The 14,185-nt window shown below is 39.6% G+C and overlaps 1 protein-coding gene across 8 annotated transcripts in view; it reads right to left on the bottom strand.

Moving 5' to 3' along the window:
• Positions 1–14,185, bottom strand: part of LOC129776623 (receptor-type tyrosine-protein phosphatase-like N) — a 69,324-nt gene that overhangs the window by 17,497 nt on the left and 37,642 nt on the right. For all 8 annotated transcript variants that reach the window (XM_055782361.1, XM_055782360.1, XM_055782362.1 and 5 more), the window contains 3 exons: positions 3,617–3,670; positions 1,414–2,791; positions 1,266–1,349 (listed from right to left, as the gene is read on the bottom strand). In XM_055782361.1, coding sequence (XP_055638336.1) covers positions 1,266–1,349; positions 1,414–2,791; positions 3,617–3,670 — 1,516 coding nt within the window. The remainder of the gene's footprint in view (positions 1–1,265; positions 1,350–1,413; positions 2,792–3,616; positions 3,671–14,185) is intronic.

The raw sequence follows: 14,185 nt of genomic DNA, 5'->3' as shown, positions 1-14,185 counted from the left end.
TGGAGAGACTGAATAATACTGGGTATTTTGTCGTTCGGGTGTTTGTTGCATTCGGATAATTGATCATTCGAGTATTTGTTACATTCGGGTAAATATTCGTTCGGGTAAACTTTTTTCAGGTAAGTCTTACATTTGGGTAAACGTTTCTCGGGCATGTAGAATTCGGGTATTTGTTATAGAATCGACACAATAATCATCGCTTCCAACTGCTGATTCAGTACATAACCCATGTTTTCGATTTGGAAAATGGCAAAAGTACCTTTTTCCAAATCGGGAACAAAGCACATGTTCCCGAAAAAAAAAATACCTGTAAAGGTGTCCTCCAGTTCCATTCAATCATCCTTGCCACTTATATTTTAGTACCCAAAATAAGAAAAATATTGAAAAATTTATTTGGAATTTATTTGAAAATGCTTACGTTCCCATTTCGTTACCTATTCAAATAAGAAATACTGCTTGAGTTGAAAAGTTGAAAGTTGAGTTGAAAAATTGTCCCAAATGTTTCATATTGATGACAAAGTTTCTTTCCTTGTTGTTCATGAAATGCAACAATTACAAAACGTTTGTCACAGCCACACAAAAACAAATTTGCTGCAGCCTGAATGTGTATCACAACAATGTCACACTGCGATACGCCTTTGTCGTCTCACCGGTGCAACATTAGTTGATTCTCTCAATTTTTTGTTGTGATACACAAACAGTAGCAACAAGAGATTGTGACTCTGAAAGAAAATATCGACTGTATCATTCGGTGATATTATCGCTTGTTTTCAAGCAAAAACAATGATAAATTGATTCCCTGGTCAAGAAGAGTCAAATATTTGACTTCAAACAGTTTTTGAGCACCATATGAACCACGATGAACCACGAACATTGCGATTTACTGAGGGTATGCTCGCCGTAGTCTTCCACCAATATTCTTTATTTAAAGAAATAGTAATAGTATTTATAGTGTTGCTAGCAAATCTAGCAACTATGATGTCAGCAGATCGTAGTTCGTGGGCAGAAAATTCACAATTTTTAACACAAGAAAGAAAAAAAAGTTGTGGGCGTATGAAACTTCTGATATTTTGAATTGGAGGTTGTTGACAGATTTCAAAAACTTAAAAAAAACGATCGATATGACTTTTAGTCATTTATATTAGTTATTATAGTTATTAATGTGTGAATTCCGGTTTCATATTTATACACCAGGTATTTATTTCAACGGAAGAACTGTGCATGAGAATAAAAAAAGCATATTTAGAATAACTAAGATCACTTACCGCGGATGAGTAAAGTATCCTTGCATGTTCAATAGCTCCGCTAGTGCAGTTACAATTCGTGATCCATCCTTCCAGTTATCAATGCTGGAATGAAGATATAACCAGTAAGCACATCCCTTTGCACCTTTAGCAATTTCAAATTACTTACGGATTCTTCAGAATTACATGCGCATATTCCGTGTCAACAGAGTGGGGAGCGTGATTATCGTCCGTGTGGACGTGAAGTTCTTTCTTAGACTTAGGTTTTTTCGAGTCCTGCTCCTCTTCATGTTTTTCGGGTAATTTCTCCTTCGGTAGCTCGTTTAGTGTTTGCGACGATGGGGGAGGAGCTGCCGGAGGGCCAGGCTTCTTCACGTCCAACCGTTCGTGACGAGTAAATCCAAGAATATTATCCAGTAGTGTACGTGCGTCATTTTTGCCTTTTGTCGAGCCAGATTTTGGTACGTAGACAAAGCCACCCTCCGTGTAGAGACCCGATTCGGATGGAGCAAATTGAGCATCCTCCCGGAAGGTGTTGGGTATGTCATCGAGCTCGTTTAAATGCTGGCGAGGTATTTTATAGAACTTGTCGAGACTGGGATTGCTGGCCTCGTGGATCTCGCCGTTCACATTCTCCGGTGCGAAGTTGGAAATTTTAGGGATGTGGTGCATATTGGCGTACTCCCGAAAAGAAGATGCTTTCGGATTAATATAAGTGTAATCTGGAACATCGATGGGAGTAAGTTTTTCCACCAACTTCTTGAGCGCTTTCTCATCGTCGATATCCACTTTCTGTTGCTTGAAAAGTGAATGATCACGTTTCTCGCCAACCGGTGTATCTGGTTTGAGATGCGAGCCAAGGTTTTCATGTTCATCGGGAACTGATTCATCCATATAATCGGTGACATCCGGCGTGTAAAGCTGCTGCTCTAGGTTTCCTGTACTGAACTGGGCTAGCATACGCCGAAATGCAGCTTCATTTCTCAAATCACGGAGACGTGCTCTTTCCATTTGTTCCTGTTTGCGATCTATTAGAGGCACTGCCATTGGAGGATATACTTCTCCCAAGTTATCATCGATTGGAGTGAAGTGATGTTTCGATATTATCGGTTCGACTAGCTCCGGGAACATTTCGAACCCTGGAGCGGATTTTTTCGAGGTATGCCTAGCGGATGGAAAGAATCTCTTCTCGTCGAATGAGGAAGAGGGCTGGGATTTTTTCAGCGGAGGATAGTACACTTCATCGGCGTACTCATCGTTCGGTGGAGTAAATCGAACGATCGCAAGGGGGCTTTGGGGTCCGGGAACCTCAGGATCTGGAGCCAAATTTGCACAAAGACTTCTAGGAATCTCCGAATTAGTACGCATCGCAAAAAGTGCACCCTGCATCCGACACTGGGTGAACGGGTGCTCCCAGCCAAGTCCAGCGCCGTGCAGATCTTCCATCATAATCGCCAAAAAGCGTGACTGATCCTCGTTGAGAGGCTCCCGAAAAAGCTCCTCCGGCTCGAGCCCATACTGCGGAAGACATTTTCCGAATGCGAAATCTGCAATGTTAATAGCGAAGGACATATTTATTTGGTATTTGGATTTGAAGAAAGATAAATCGTAAAATATGCTATTAACAAATGATATTAGATCAGACTTATAACATGATACTTCCCTCAGTTTAATTTTATAACATTCAAAAGAAATGTCGATAAAACAATCAATGTTTGTAAGTTATGATGCTCCCGTGGCCGAGTGGTTAGCGTCATAACTAATATGCCGGGTGTTCGGGTTCGATTCCCTTTCTGGTCGGGGGAATTTTTCGTCAAAGAAATTTCCTCCGACTTGCACTGTGATCACGCGTATTCTAGAGCTTGCCACTCAGAATGCATTCAAGGCGTGTTATTTGGCATAGAAATCTCAACTAAGTACTAATAAAAATGACGCAAGTAATACTACGTTGAGACGGCGAAGTTCCTCTAGGAACGTTAGTGCCATTGAAGAAGAAGTAGTTATGACGAAATGAAAGGTTGGTTTCATTCAGTACATTTTAATATCAGCTTAGTTTGTCAAAATGCACAAGACTGCATGAGGTAAAGCAGCCTTTCGTCCAACTTATCCAATGAATCATAACAAAATAAACACTATTTTGAAACAATGTTTCAAAATTCCACATTCTACATGGATAAACACAATGCTTCAGAAATTAACTTTTTAGTTTTTTCTAGTCGATATTTATGTTTATTATTATGGAGCTTCTAAACGGAAACTATTTATTACATGTAATAATTTAATTTTTTCACACCTGTATGGATTTTTTCATAAAAAAAATTCAAATCGATTCTCTTTTTACTAATCCTTCTTGAGATATTTGGAGAACTTACCATCATAACACCACTCCAGATGTTCCATGCATAGCGTCTCAGCGAAAAGGCAACCTGAAATTAAATGATTTAGATTATGAATGGTTTTTACATCACGATTATAATAAAGGTCATTGAAATCTTTTGAAGAACCTTCCAAACATCGCTAAGAAACGTTTATTAAGATTATTTTATAAGTTTATTGAGCAAAATATTATCCCTATCGAGTGGAGACAACTGAGAGTAATAGCCATTCAAAACCCAAATAAGCCAGCTTCCCATCATGACTCATACAGGCTCATAGCCATGCTATCTTGCATCCGTAAGTTATTGGAAAAAATGATACTTCGACGTTTAGACGAATGGGTTGAAGAGAATAACTTTTTATCAGATACGCAGTTCGGTTTCCGCAAGGGCAAAGGGACAAATTATTGTCTCACGTTACTTGCTTCCGAGATTCAGACGACCTTTGGTAATAAAAAACAGATGGCTTCTGTTTTCTTAGACATTAAAGGGGCGTTTGACTCAGTATCTATAAGAATTTTATCCGATGAACTTCACAACCATGGATTTTCACCAATTTTAAACAACTTTTTGTATAATCTATAATCCGAAAAGCACATGCACTTTTCTCATGGAAATTGTCCCGTTTCTGGGAATAGCTACATAGGTCTCCCTCAAGGTTCTTGCTTAAGTCCTCTTCTGTATAATTTCTATATTGATGATATATATGATCATCTTGCAGATGGATGTACTTTGAGGCAACTGGCAGATGATAGTGTTGTATCCATATCAGGTACTAGAACTATTGATTTGCAAAGACAAATTTCCTTAAATAATTTATCTACATGGGCTGTGAATCTAGGTATTGAATTCTCAACTGAGAAAACAGAAATGGTCGTATTTTCTAGGAAGCACCAACCTCCCGAACTTCTGCTTCAATTGTTTAACAAAACCATCGTTCAATCCACAAGCTTCAAATATCTTGGAGTTTGGTTTGATGCTAAATGTACATGGGGAGAACATGTGGAAATATCTGAATAAAAAAATGTCAACAGAGAACAAATTTTCTCCGGACAGTTACTAGAACATGGTGGGGTGCTCATCCAGAAGACCTAATACGGCTATACAAAACTACAATACTGTCAGTCATGGAATATGGTTCGTTTTGTTTCCGTTCTGCTGCTGAAACCCACATCATTAAACTGGAGAGAATACAGTATCGTTGCTTGCGTTTAGCATTAGGGTACACGCAATCAACACACAACATGAGCCTTGAAGTCCTGGCAGGTGTTTTACCATTGCAGGTTCGGTTTTGGGAACTGTCCTATCGCTCCTTAATCCGAAGCGAAACCATGAACCCATTAGTAATTGAAAATTGTAAGAAGCTTCTCGAATTGAACCAACGGTCGAGATCCATGGATCTATACTCTCATTACATTTCTCAAGAAATAAAACCTTCAGCAGACATGTTCAATAATGTTAGCTTTCCGAACTTTTGCAGATCTGCCATTGATTTCGATCTTTCTATGAAGGACGAAACTCGAGACATTTCAGATCATCTTCGATCATCGTTAATCCCTAATATTTTCGCTTCAAAATATAACCATATAAATTCTTCAAGAATGTTTTTCACTGATGGTTCAAGAATCAACGGATCCACTGGTTTTGGTTTCTTTAATGAACATTACACTAGCTTCCATAAACTTGAAGGTCCTCGTTCAGTGTATGTTGCCGAACTGGATGCAATATATCATGAAATTAAGACCATTGAGTCCTTACCACCTGATCACTATTTTATTTTCTCGGATAGTCTTAGCAGTATACAAGCCATTCAATCCTTGAAACAACAGACGAAAGCATCATATTTTCTTATCAAAATTAGGAATGCATTGAATTTTCTTGTTGATAAAAGGATTTGAATCACTTTCATTTGGATTCCTTCCCATTGCTCTATTCCTGGTAATGAGAAAGCGGATACACTCAGTTTATGAAAGACAAATAGCGTATCGGGAATTCTTCTCCATTTCCCGACAGCAGTCACTCACCAGTTGGCAAAACCAATGGAACAGAGATGAGCTTGGGAGATGGCTATACTCTATTATCCCAAAAGTTTCAACGAAAGCCTGGTTGAAAGGGTTAGTTCTTGACAGAAATTTTATTAGAACTATGTCCAGATTGATGTCCAATCATTTCGCACTAAATGCGCATCTCTTCCGCATAGGCCTTGCTACTAACAATTTATGCAATTGTGGTGAAGGGTATCATGACAACGAGCACGTTGTTTGGTCATGTAATGAATTTTGCAATGAAAGAATCAAACTGGTTGCCGATTTAGAGGCTCAAGAAGTACACTCACGCATGCCAGTTCGCGATATCTTAGCTACTGGATTCATCTAGTGGCAAACAGTTCATGATTATATACCGTGTCATGTTTAATGAAATGTTCTCGTTCACCATGGACCGGAATACAATCATCAGTTTTAAATACAGAGTGAGTGATTTTCTTCTTCCTTTCAACGTAACACTACGTTTTTCTTTAAATGTACCGAATCAGAAGACATATTTTCGTGTTTATGACATAGTTTCAATGTAAGAACGATTTTTTGTGGTTGGTGGAATCGGAAACATTCTAAGATATTTGATATGTTTCTCAGTCCGCAATTGATTAAAATTGACAAAAATGACAATTTCCCCATAAATTCGTTATATGTATTTCTATGTTTATTTTCCCGCACCGACATTAACAAGCAACTAAAATAGCGGCGATACACGATCATTTTATCACGTAAATCGCTCGTCGGAAATATGAAAGCAGTGCTTATTTTATGAATTCTGTGAAGAAAGGAGATATTAGAACTGAGGCTCCGCCTGGTTGTAACGGGCAAAGTATAAAAGATGTCTTTCGCAATTTCTATCGCACATTTAATTAAGGGTTACACCACAATTGGTGTGCTGAAGGAAATCGGAAACCTGCTTCGTATTATTTTTCGTTTATTGCAAAGTGTTTCCGTCATGAAATCGTACCCAAGCAAAAGTAAAGGATTTTTTCTACAATTGAGCAGGATAAAATGTCATTCCCTAGTACGAACTGCAAAACCGAAGGACCCTTAAGAATAAATCACTGACGTCATACAGGACTCATCAATCATATAGGAAACGATCATACTCATACGGTAGTGATCATCGAGGCTTTACAAGTGGCTTACTTAACGTCATGAGTTAGTTTTAGATTTCATGATAAGCCTTCTTTGAAGCTAGAGGCGTATGAGCCGAAAAAAATGTAAAGCCACTTTATATCAACAATACTACAACTACACTTACGTAGTTCACGATTCACGATCAGTCATTCAGCCAGCGACCAGACGACAGCGAGTCTTCCCAAAAGGATTTTGTCAAAGCCGAGAGTTTAGTTTTAGTTTTTGAAAGTGGCCGTTTTCAAGGATAGAGGCTTATGAATTGAGTTTAAAGCCTCTATAATTCCGAACATGATTATTATCATTATTAATGCTGAATGTTCTTTTTTTTGACAATTTTCAGATTAGCACTTTATTACTTCGCTGCTTTGTGTTTGCGCCGCTCATCGCAAGCATTCAGTTTGCATAACATGTGTACTGTATTGGAATATGAACAACGAGGTAGTAATAAACTATGTATTTACTGTCTCGCTGCTATGTTAGCTGCTCGCTTTGACACAAAGATGCGTAGAAATATATCCTATCAATTGATGGAAATATCTCTGCGATGTATTAAGAAATAGTCCACCAAGAAGCATTCGAAATCGTTCATCATTTCGTTACATGTTCAGTTGTTAGATTTCCATTTCACATGCTATACATCCATGTTAAACATTCTCCTACGTTGAAAATATTACACGAGTTATTCTCAAAGCTGATCATACAAGGTGGTTTTGATCGATACGATGTCCAAGAGAAAAATCACTTCGGAAGGTCGATAAGAGGCTGATTCTTCACATGTCTTCTTTTTGTTCAATGACACTAACGATCCTAAACGAGCTTCGCCATCTCAACGTAGTATTACTTGCGTAATTTTGACGTGAGATAACGTCTGAACGGATTATATGGGGGTGAAGTGAAATCCTAAATACATGCAGGAAAAAATGAAAGATTTTGAATGCTTATAACTCGAAAATGTCTTAATAGATCGGTAAGGAAAGGAAAATCTATAGTATAAAAAGTAGAAATTAGAGTAGTTGATTCATGCAAGCCGGCGGTACTTCTGTACCCGCATGCACGTTTTCGTACTCCGCTTCAACTAGGTTATTCAAGACTGCATTGGAAGATATGCTGATAGCCATTAGCTGCGATAACGTCGGTTCACATATCAAACGTAAAAGGACGGCCATCAAATTCATTTGTAACGAAGAACATAATCTATTACAATGCATGAATTGATCTTGCATGGCAATTGTTCACACTCTTTACTTATGAAGCAAATATGTTGAATTCAATTGAATTCGAAAATTATTTCATTGAATCAAGAATTTAATCAGTACAAACAAATGCTTGCTAAGCTAATGGTAGTCTCACGTCAACCATGCGTTTATATCATATATTGGGTTGGGGAAAAAGAAATTTCGTATATTGTCAATATATGGCAACACTTGAACATATCTTGTGTTGTACTTATCGCATCGGGTCATACTATACGGCTATTTAAAGACGACAATCTGTGCTACAAGTGTCCTTTTGACAGTGTTGTGATTGTCCTTTTCAGTCTCAAGTTATGGCGCGTCAAATATGGAGTCCACCAAGCAAGAAATTCGCCATATTTTACGTTTTTACTACCTGCGAGGTAAAACTGCAACGAAGGCGGCCGAAAAAATTTGTGTAGTTTATGGACCTGATACTGTAACGATTCGCACAGCACAGCGTTGGTTTGATCAATTTCGTTCTGGTGTAGTGGCTGTCGAAGATACACCCCGTACTGGTAGGCCAATCGTCGTGGAAACCGATAAAATCGTTGAAATCATCCAAGTAGACCGGCATGTGAGCACTCGCTCGATTGGCCAGGAACTGGGTATAGACCATAAAACCATTTGAAACCATTTGCAGAAGATTGGATTCCAAAAAAGCTGGATGTATGGGTGCCACACGAGGTTGACGCAAAAAAATCTTTTAGACCGAATCAACGCCTGCGATGCACTGCTGAAACGAAACGAACTCGACCCATTTTCGAAGAAGATGGTGACTGGTGATGAAAAGTGGATCACGTACGACAACCGAAAGCGAAAAAAGTCGTGGTCGAAGCGCGATGAGGCGGCCCAAACCATCGCCAAGCCCGGATTGACGGCCAGGAAGGATTTTCTGTGTGTTTGGTGGAATTGGAAGGGAATCATCCACTATGAGCTGCTCAACTATGGCCAGACCCTCAACTCGATTCTCTACTGTGTGCAGTTTGACCGTTTGAAGCAGGCGATTGACCAGAAGCGGCCAGAAATGATCAATAGGAATGGTGTTGTTTTCCACCAGGACAACGCTCGGCCTCACACATCTTTGATGACCTGCCAGAAGCTACGGGAGCTCGGATGGGATGTCCTATTGCACCCACCGTATAATCCAAACCTGGCTCCAAGTGATTATCATCTCTTCCGGTCCATGCAAAACGGTATTGGTGATACTAAGTTGGCCTCAAAAGAGGCTTGCGAAAACTGGCTGTCTGAGTTTTTTGCAAATAAGGAGGGACGGTTTATAAGGGGGGGGGGGGGGTATAATGAAGTTGCCTTCTAAATGGCAACAAGTTTGCGAACAGAACGGCGCATATTTGACTTAAATTGGATAATTTTAAGTATGTTAAATAAAGCGTCAAATTTCGATCAGAAATACGACATTTCTTTTTCCCCAACCCTATATACAGGGTTTTCCAACATTAAATTCCGAAAGTAAATTGAAATAAAACACACTTAGAATTCGAATTTCGATGAAACTTTTATTTCAAATTAAAGTTTGGTTTATGCCATTATGTGTGAAATACAACATCATTCAAATGTCCACCTAGGGCTTCCTCGCACACCTTGATTCGGAACAGGTAATTTTCGACAACTTTTCGGCACATATGGGGCGGTATCTCGGTCATAACTTCACGAATGTTGTCTTTCAAATGTTCAAGAGTTTGCGGAGAGTTGGGTTAGACACGGTCTTTCGCATAACCCCACAAAAATAAATCTAGTGGGTTCAAATCGCATGATCTGGACGGCCAATTGGCATCACCAAACAGGCCTATGTAATCTATAGCAACTTCTGTGAATGTGCGAACTGATCTTGCTCTTTCGTTGGCATTTCCGCTTGAGCACTCATTTGCGTAACTTCAGAAACAACTGACTTCAGAATAAGCGAAACTTTCTCTCGATGAGAAAATCACATACTTCTCAGGATATTGAAAATGAACAGTTACAACATTCCTCACAATTCAAGGGCAATGAATAAATATAAATGAATTCTCAGGATTCGAATTTTGGAGAAAGTTCAGATAAAACAGAATGAATATGAATCAACACAGCAGTAATTTTTTTTTGACGTCGAAGAAATGATAGCAGCCCTGGTTACACCATTAATTGACGGCTCCATTGTTTACCCACCGCGAACTCAAATATCGATATATGCACAACGTAAATAGAAAAGCAGGTATATTACCGAGACACGACCGCTTTGAACGTAGACCTACGGAATCTTTTTTTTTTTTTTTGACGTAGAACTACGTCTTTCAGGAAGGGTGCCAAATCAGATAACAGGTCACGTTTGTATGAAATAAAGTTAACGTTAATAACTATTTTCACTGTGAATGAATTCTCATGATTTGCATACCAATCGAATCGGAAATTCTTTAAGATTTGTATGATATGCTATACATTACAATTCACTAATCTTCAAACGGCTTAAATTCACGAAAACTGTAAAAAATTCCTTTTTCCCATACATTTGTTCTGCCGATTTGTGTGCTAACCCTACCCGTATTTCGAATGCTTACAACTCGAACATTTCTTAACAGATCGGAAAGATGTTTGCATCAATTGATAGGATATATTTCTACGCGTCTGTCACAATTAATAAAATTTTATTTTTCATTAGGTGAACAATTGAATAACTGTAAAATGTGAAGCATTATCTAAAAGCCCTAACTGCCAAGTTTTGATTGGTCCGATTTACGGTTTCCTCAACACAGACTTCAAAATCGATGTACCTGTGGAAATCCGTTTTGCAAATATACATGCAAGTCGGGGAAATTTTTGTTTCTACCGAGCTGTGTTTCCCTAACACGGACTTCAAAATCAATATGCCTGGGGGAATCCGCTTTGTTAAAACATGCAAGTCGGAGGTATTTTTTCCCACTGAGCTGTGTTTCCCTAACACGAACTTTAAAATTAATGTGCCTGGGGGAATTCGCTTTGCAAATATGCAATATATGCAAGTCGGGGGTATTTTTTGGTGTTACGGTGCTTCTGACATTCAACCGAGACGGTCATGTTTTTAGCGCCCCTTTGAAAAGAGTAGCGAAAAATAAGAGTTTTCTCCTCACACAACTGATTCTATGCTAAAGGAAATTCCTTGAGGCTCTAATCAGTCCTAAATAAATTTTTCTTGCAGGTGTACAAGACGAGGACAAGGAGGCCACCGAATAGCCTAGACGGTTGGTGGCTTTCGATACCGGCAGTTTTCACTGCCCCTAGCGTCGGTCCCTGTTTTTGGCGCGCTTTATAGCTTGCTTATTTTATCTATCGTATATCGCTTACTGTTTATATTGTTATACTTATATTTGGTGGTGTTTTTTTTACAGCTGGTGTTGTTTCCTGCGCTGCGGACTAGTGGTGTTGCCACACTACCTTCTCTCCGGTGCGGGGGGCTTTCCCCCCAACAGCTGTACTTAGTGCAAGTGATTTAAAAACAGTATCTTTCTACCCATAGCCTCTCAAGGCAATAGTGATTATAAGGACATTTCAGTAGTGTTGAAGCAATAATTACAGTGCATTTCTAAATATTTTCTATACCATTTCCGAAGATAGTGATTTTTTGTTCTAGTAGTACCAGTGCTTTTTCTAGATATTATGTGAAATTTTACCGTTCTTCCTGGCTGTACCCCCTGGTATAGCCAGCCACAATCATGGCTTCCAGTAGCTCTGGCATCGCCGGCACCGGTAAGACAACAAACCTATATAATGGCGTGCCCACCACACGCACCTCTCCTATCTGGGCCGTCCCCTTATGTGGGGAGCTCCAAATTTTATTGCTTAAAGCAACTGGTAAGAATGCTCTACCATCAAACCCTTTCGTTGTTTCCAAAACCATCCAAGCTGTTACGGATCGCGATTTCAAGGACGCGAGACCACAGCGCGATGAAAACAATAACCTACAATATGTGATCCATATTCGAAACAAAGAATATGTGGATGCACTCCTGGGTATTAAGTCTTTAATTGACAAGACCCCTGTGGAGATAAATTTTCACCCTACCTTGAACCAGCGCAAATGCGTAGTATCGTGTAGGGATGTTATTGATATGGCAGAAGCTGTACTTTTGAAAGAGCTTGCTGACCAAAGAGTTATTGCGATCAAACGAATTTCCCGTATGGACCCAACCAAGAAGGAATTAATTCCAACTCCAACCCTGATTTTGACCATCAGAGGTACTGTAATTCCGGAATATATCAATTTTGGCTTTCTCCGCGCCCCCACTCGCAATTTTTATCCGAATCCGATGCAGTGCTTCGGCTGCTACAAATTCGGACATACTTCGAAAAAATGTAGGACCAAGGTCCAATTATGCCGGAAATGTGGACAATCACACCCAGAACTAGCCAATGAAGAAACAGCCAAGAGCTTCATTTGCAACGCTCCTGCCTTCTGTGTAAATTGCAGTGGCAACCATCCTTCTACTGATAGAAAATGCCCCGCATGGGTCATGGAAAATAACATCACCAAAGTGAGAGTTGACCAAGGCATATCCTACAAGGAAGCCAAACTAAGCTACCAGGCCAAGGTAAATGGATCCTCTTACGCAAGCAAAGTCTAAGAGAGACTTAATGTAGCCCAAAGTACAGGATGCAATCGCTGCAAGTGCAATTGCACGCAGTCCAACTCTACCCCAATCATCCAAACGGTTTCCACACCGATAATTAAACTAACAGACATGGAATATACCATCTCCACTTCCGATTCCGAAACTGATACAGAAATTCCCATGGAAACTGAATCAGCAAAATTAAACAAACGAAAAATTAAAAATGTTAAAACTACAACTTCAGATGAATTGAAATCATCTGAAGATGAAAATTTCCGCGTTAATGATAAAACAAGGAAAAGGTACAAAAACCAACAACTTCAAATATCTCAACCGGCCGCCCCACAACAGGCCGACCCTCAACCATCCACTTCATACAAAACAGTACCCAATACAAATCGAACAATACCAAATTATTTAAAATTTGACCCTAGACTGAAGACCAAGATCTCCAAAGGTAACAAACAGTCAAAATAATTTCAGTTATACCTCCTTCCACATTAATAAAACCCTTCAAGAGCTTCCATAATATTTTTTCAAGTTCAACACTCCACACAAAAACAGTACACCTGTTGTCCAAGATTCAACATCCAACCGAAAACTTGCCAATCAATGGAATTTGCGTGGGCTTAGTAGGTCAATGGATGAAATTAAATTAATGTTAGCTGAGGAGAAACATCTCCCACTAACACTTGCATTCCAAGAAGCCAGAGTGACTAAGTTTACACCCGATTTTAACCTTTCACTACAAGGTAAATACAAGTGGTACTTCCGTGAGGGACTTACCTCACGCCAGGGTGGAGTATGCCTCGCTGTTTTGAGCCATCTCCCACATACCCTCATCCAAATTTCATCACAGTTACAGATATGCGCAATCCAACTCACGGGACCGTTACGGTTAACCCTCGCTTCTATTTACATTTCCCCAACGCATAGTAACAGTAATTTGGAAGCAGAAATGAACAATGCCATTCAACAATTACCACACCCTTTCATAATCATGGGTGATTTTAACGCCTACCATACTGTATGGGGTGGCCAAAGATGCAATTTAACAGGCAAAATTATTTTCAAAATCGTTGAACAACTTAACCTCATCATCCTGAACGACTTCCAACATACTCGTATGGATGAACACTTTGGCTCTACTTCTGCAATTGATTTAACGATTACCTCATGGGACCTTGCGCCCAGAGTCAGATGGTGTGTTGATGATGATCTAAGAGGAAGTGATCATTTTCCCATTCACATCCGAACACTGACCAGTAATCCAAAAATCCTCCTGCGAAGGAGATGGTTGTACCAATTTGCCGACTGGGATGGTTTCGAATCAACCATTTCGCATCTGTTACCTGCACAGGGTAACTATTCAGTAGAGGAGTTTTCCCAAGCCGTATTCGCAGCTGCGAAAGCTAATATACCCCGCACTAGTGGTATCTCCGGCCGGAAGGCAGTCCCATGGTGGAATAATGATGTCAAACAGGCCATTAAATCCAGAAGAAAAGCGCTACGAAAGCTTAGAAGACAACTGGACGGTAGTGAGACTAAAATACTTGCCCTAGCTGATTTTCAATC

The sequence above is a fragment of the Toxorhynchites rutilus genome, chromosome 3 (genome assembly GCF_029784135.1).
Source record: "Toxorhynchites rutilus septentrionalis strain SRP chromosome 3, ASM2978413v1, whole genome shotgun sequence".
Taxonomy (NCBI): domain Eukaryota; kingdom Metazoa; phylum Arthropoda; class Insecta; order Diptera; family Culicidae; genus Toxorhynchites; species Toxorhynchites rutilus.
This window is presented reverse-complemented; position numbering and strand designations above follow the sequence as displayed.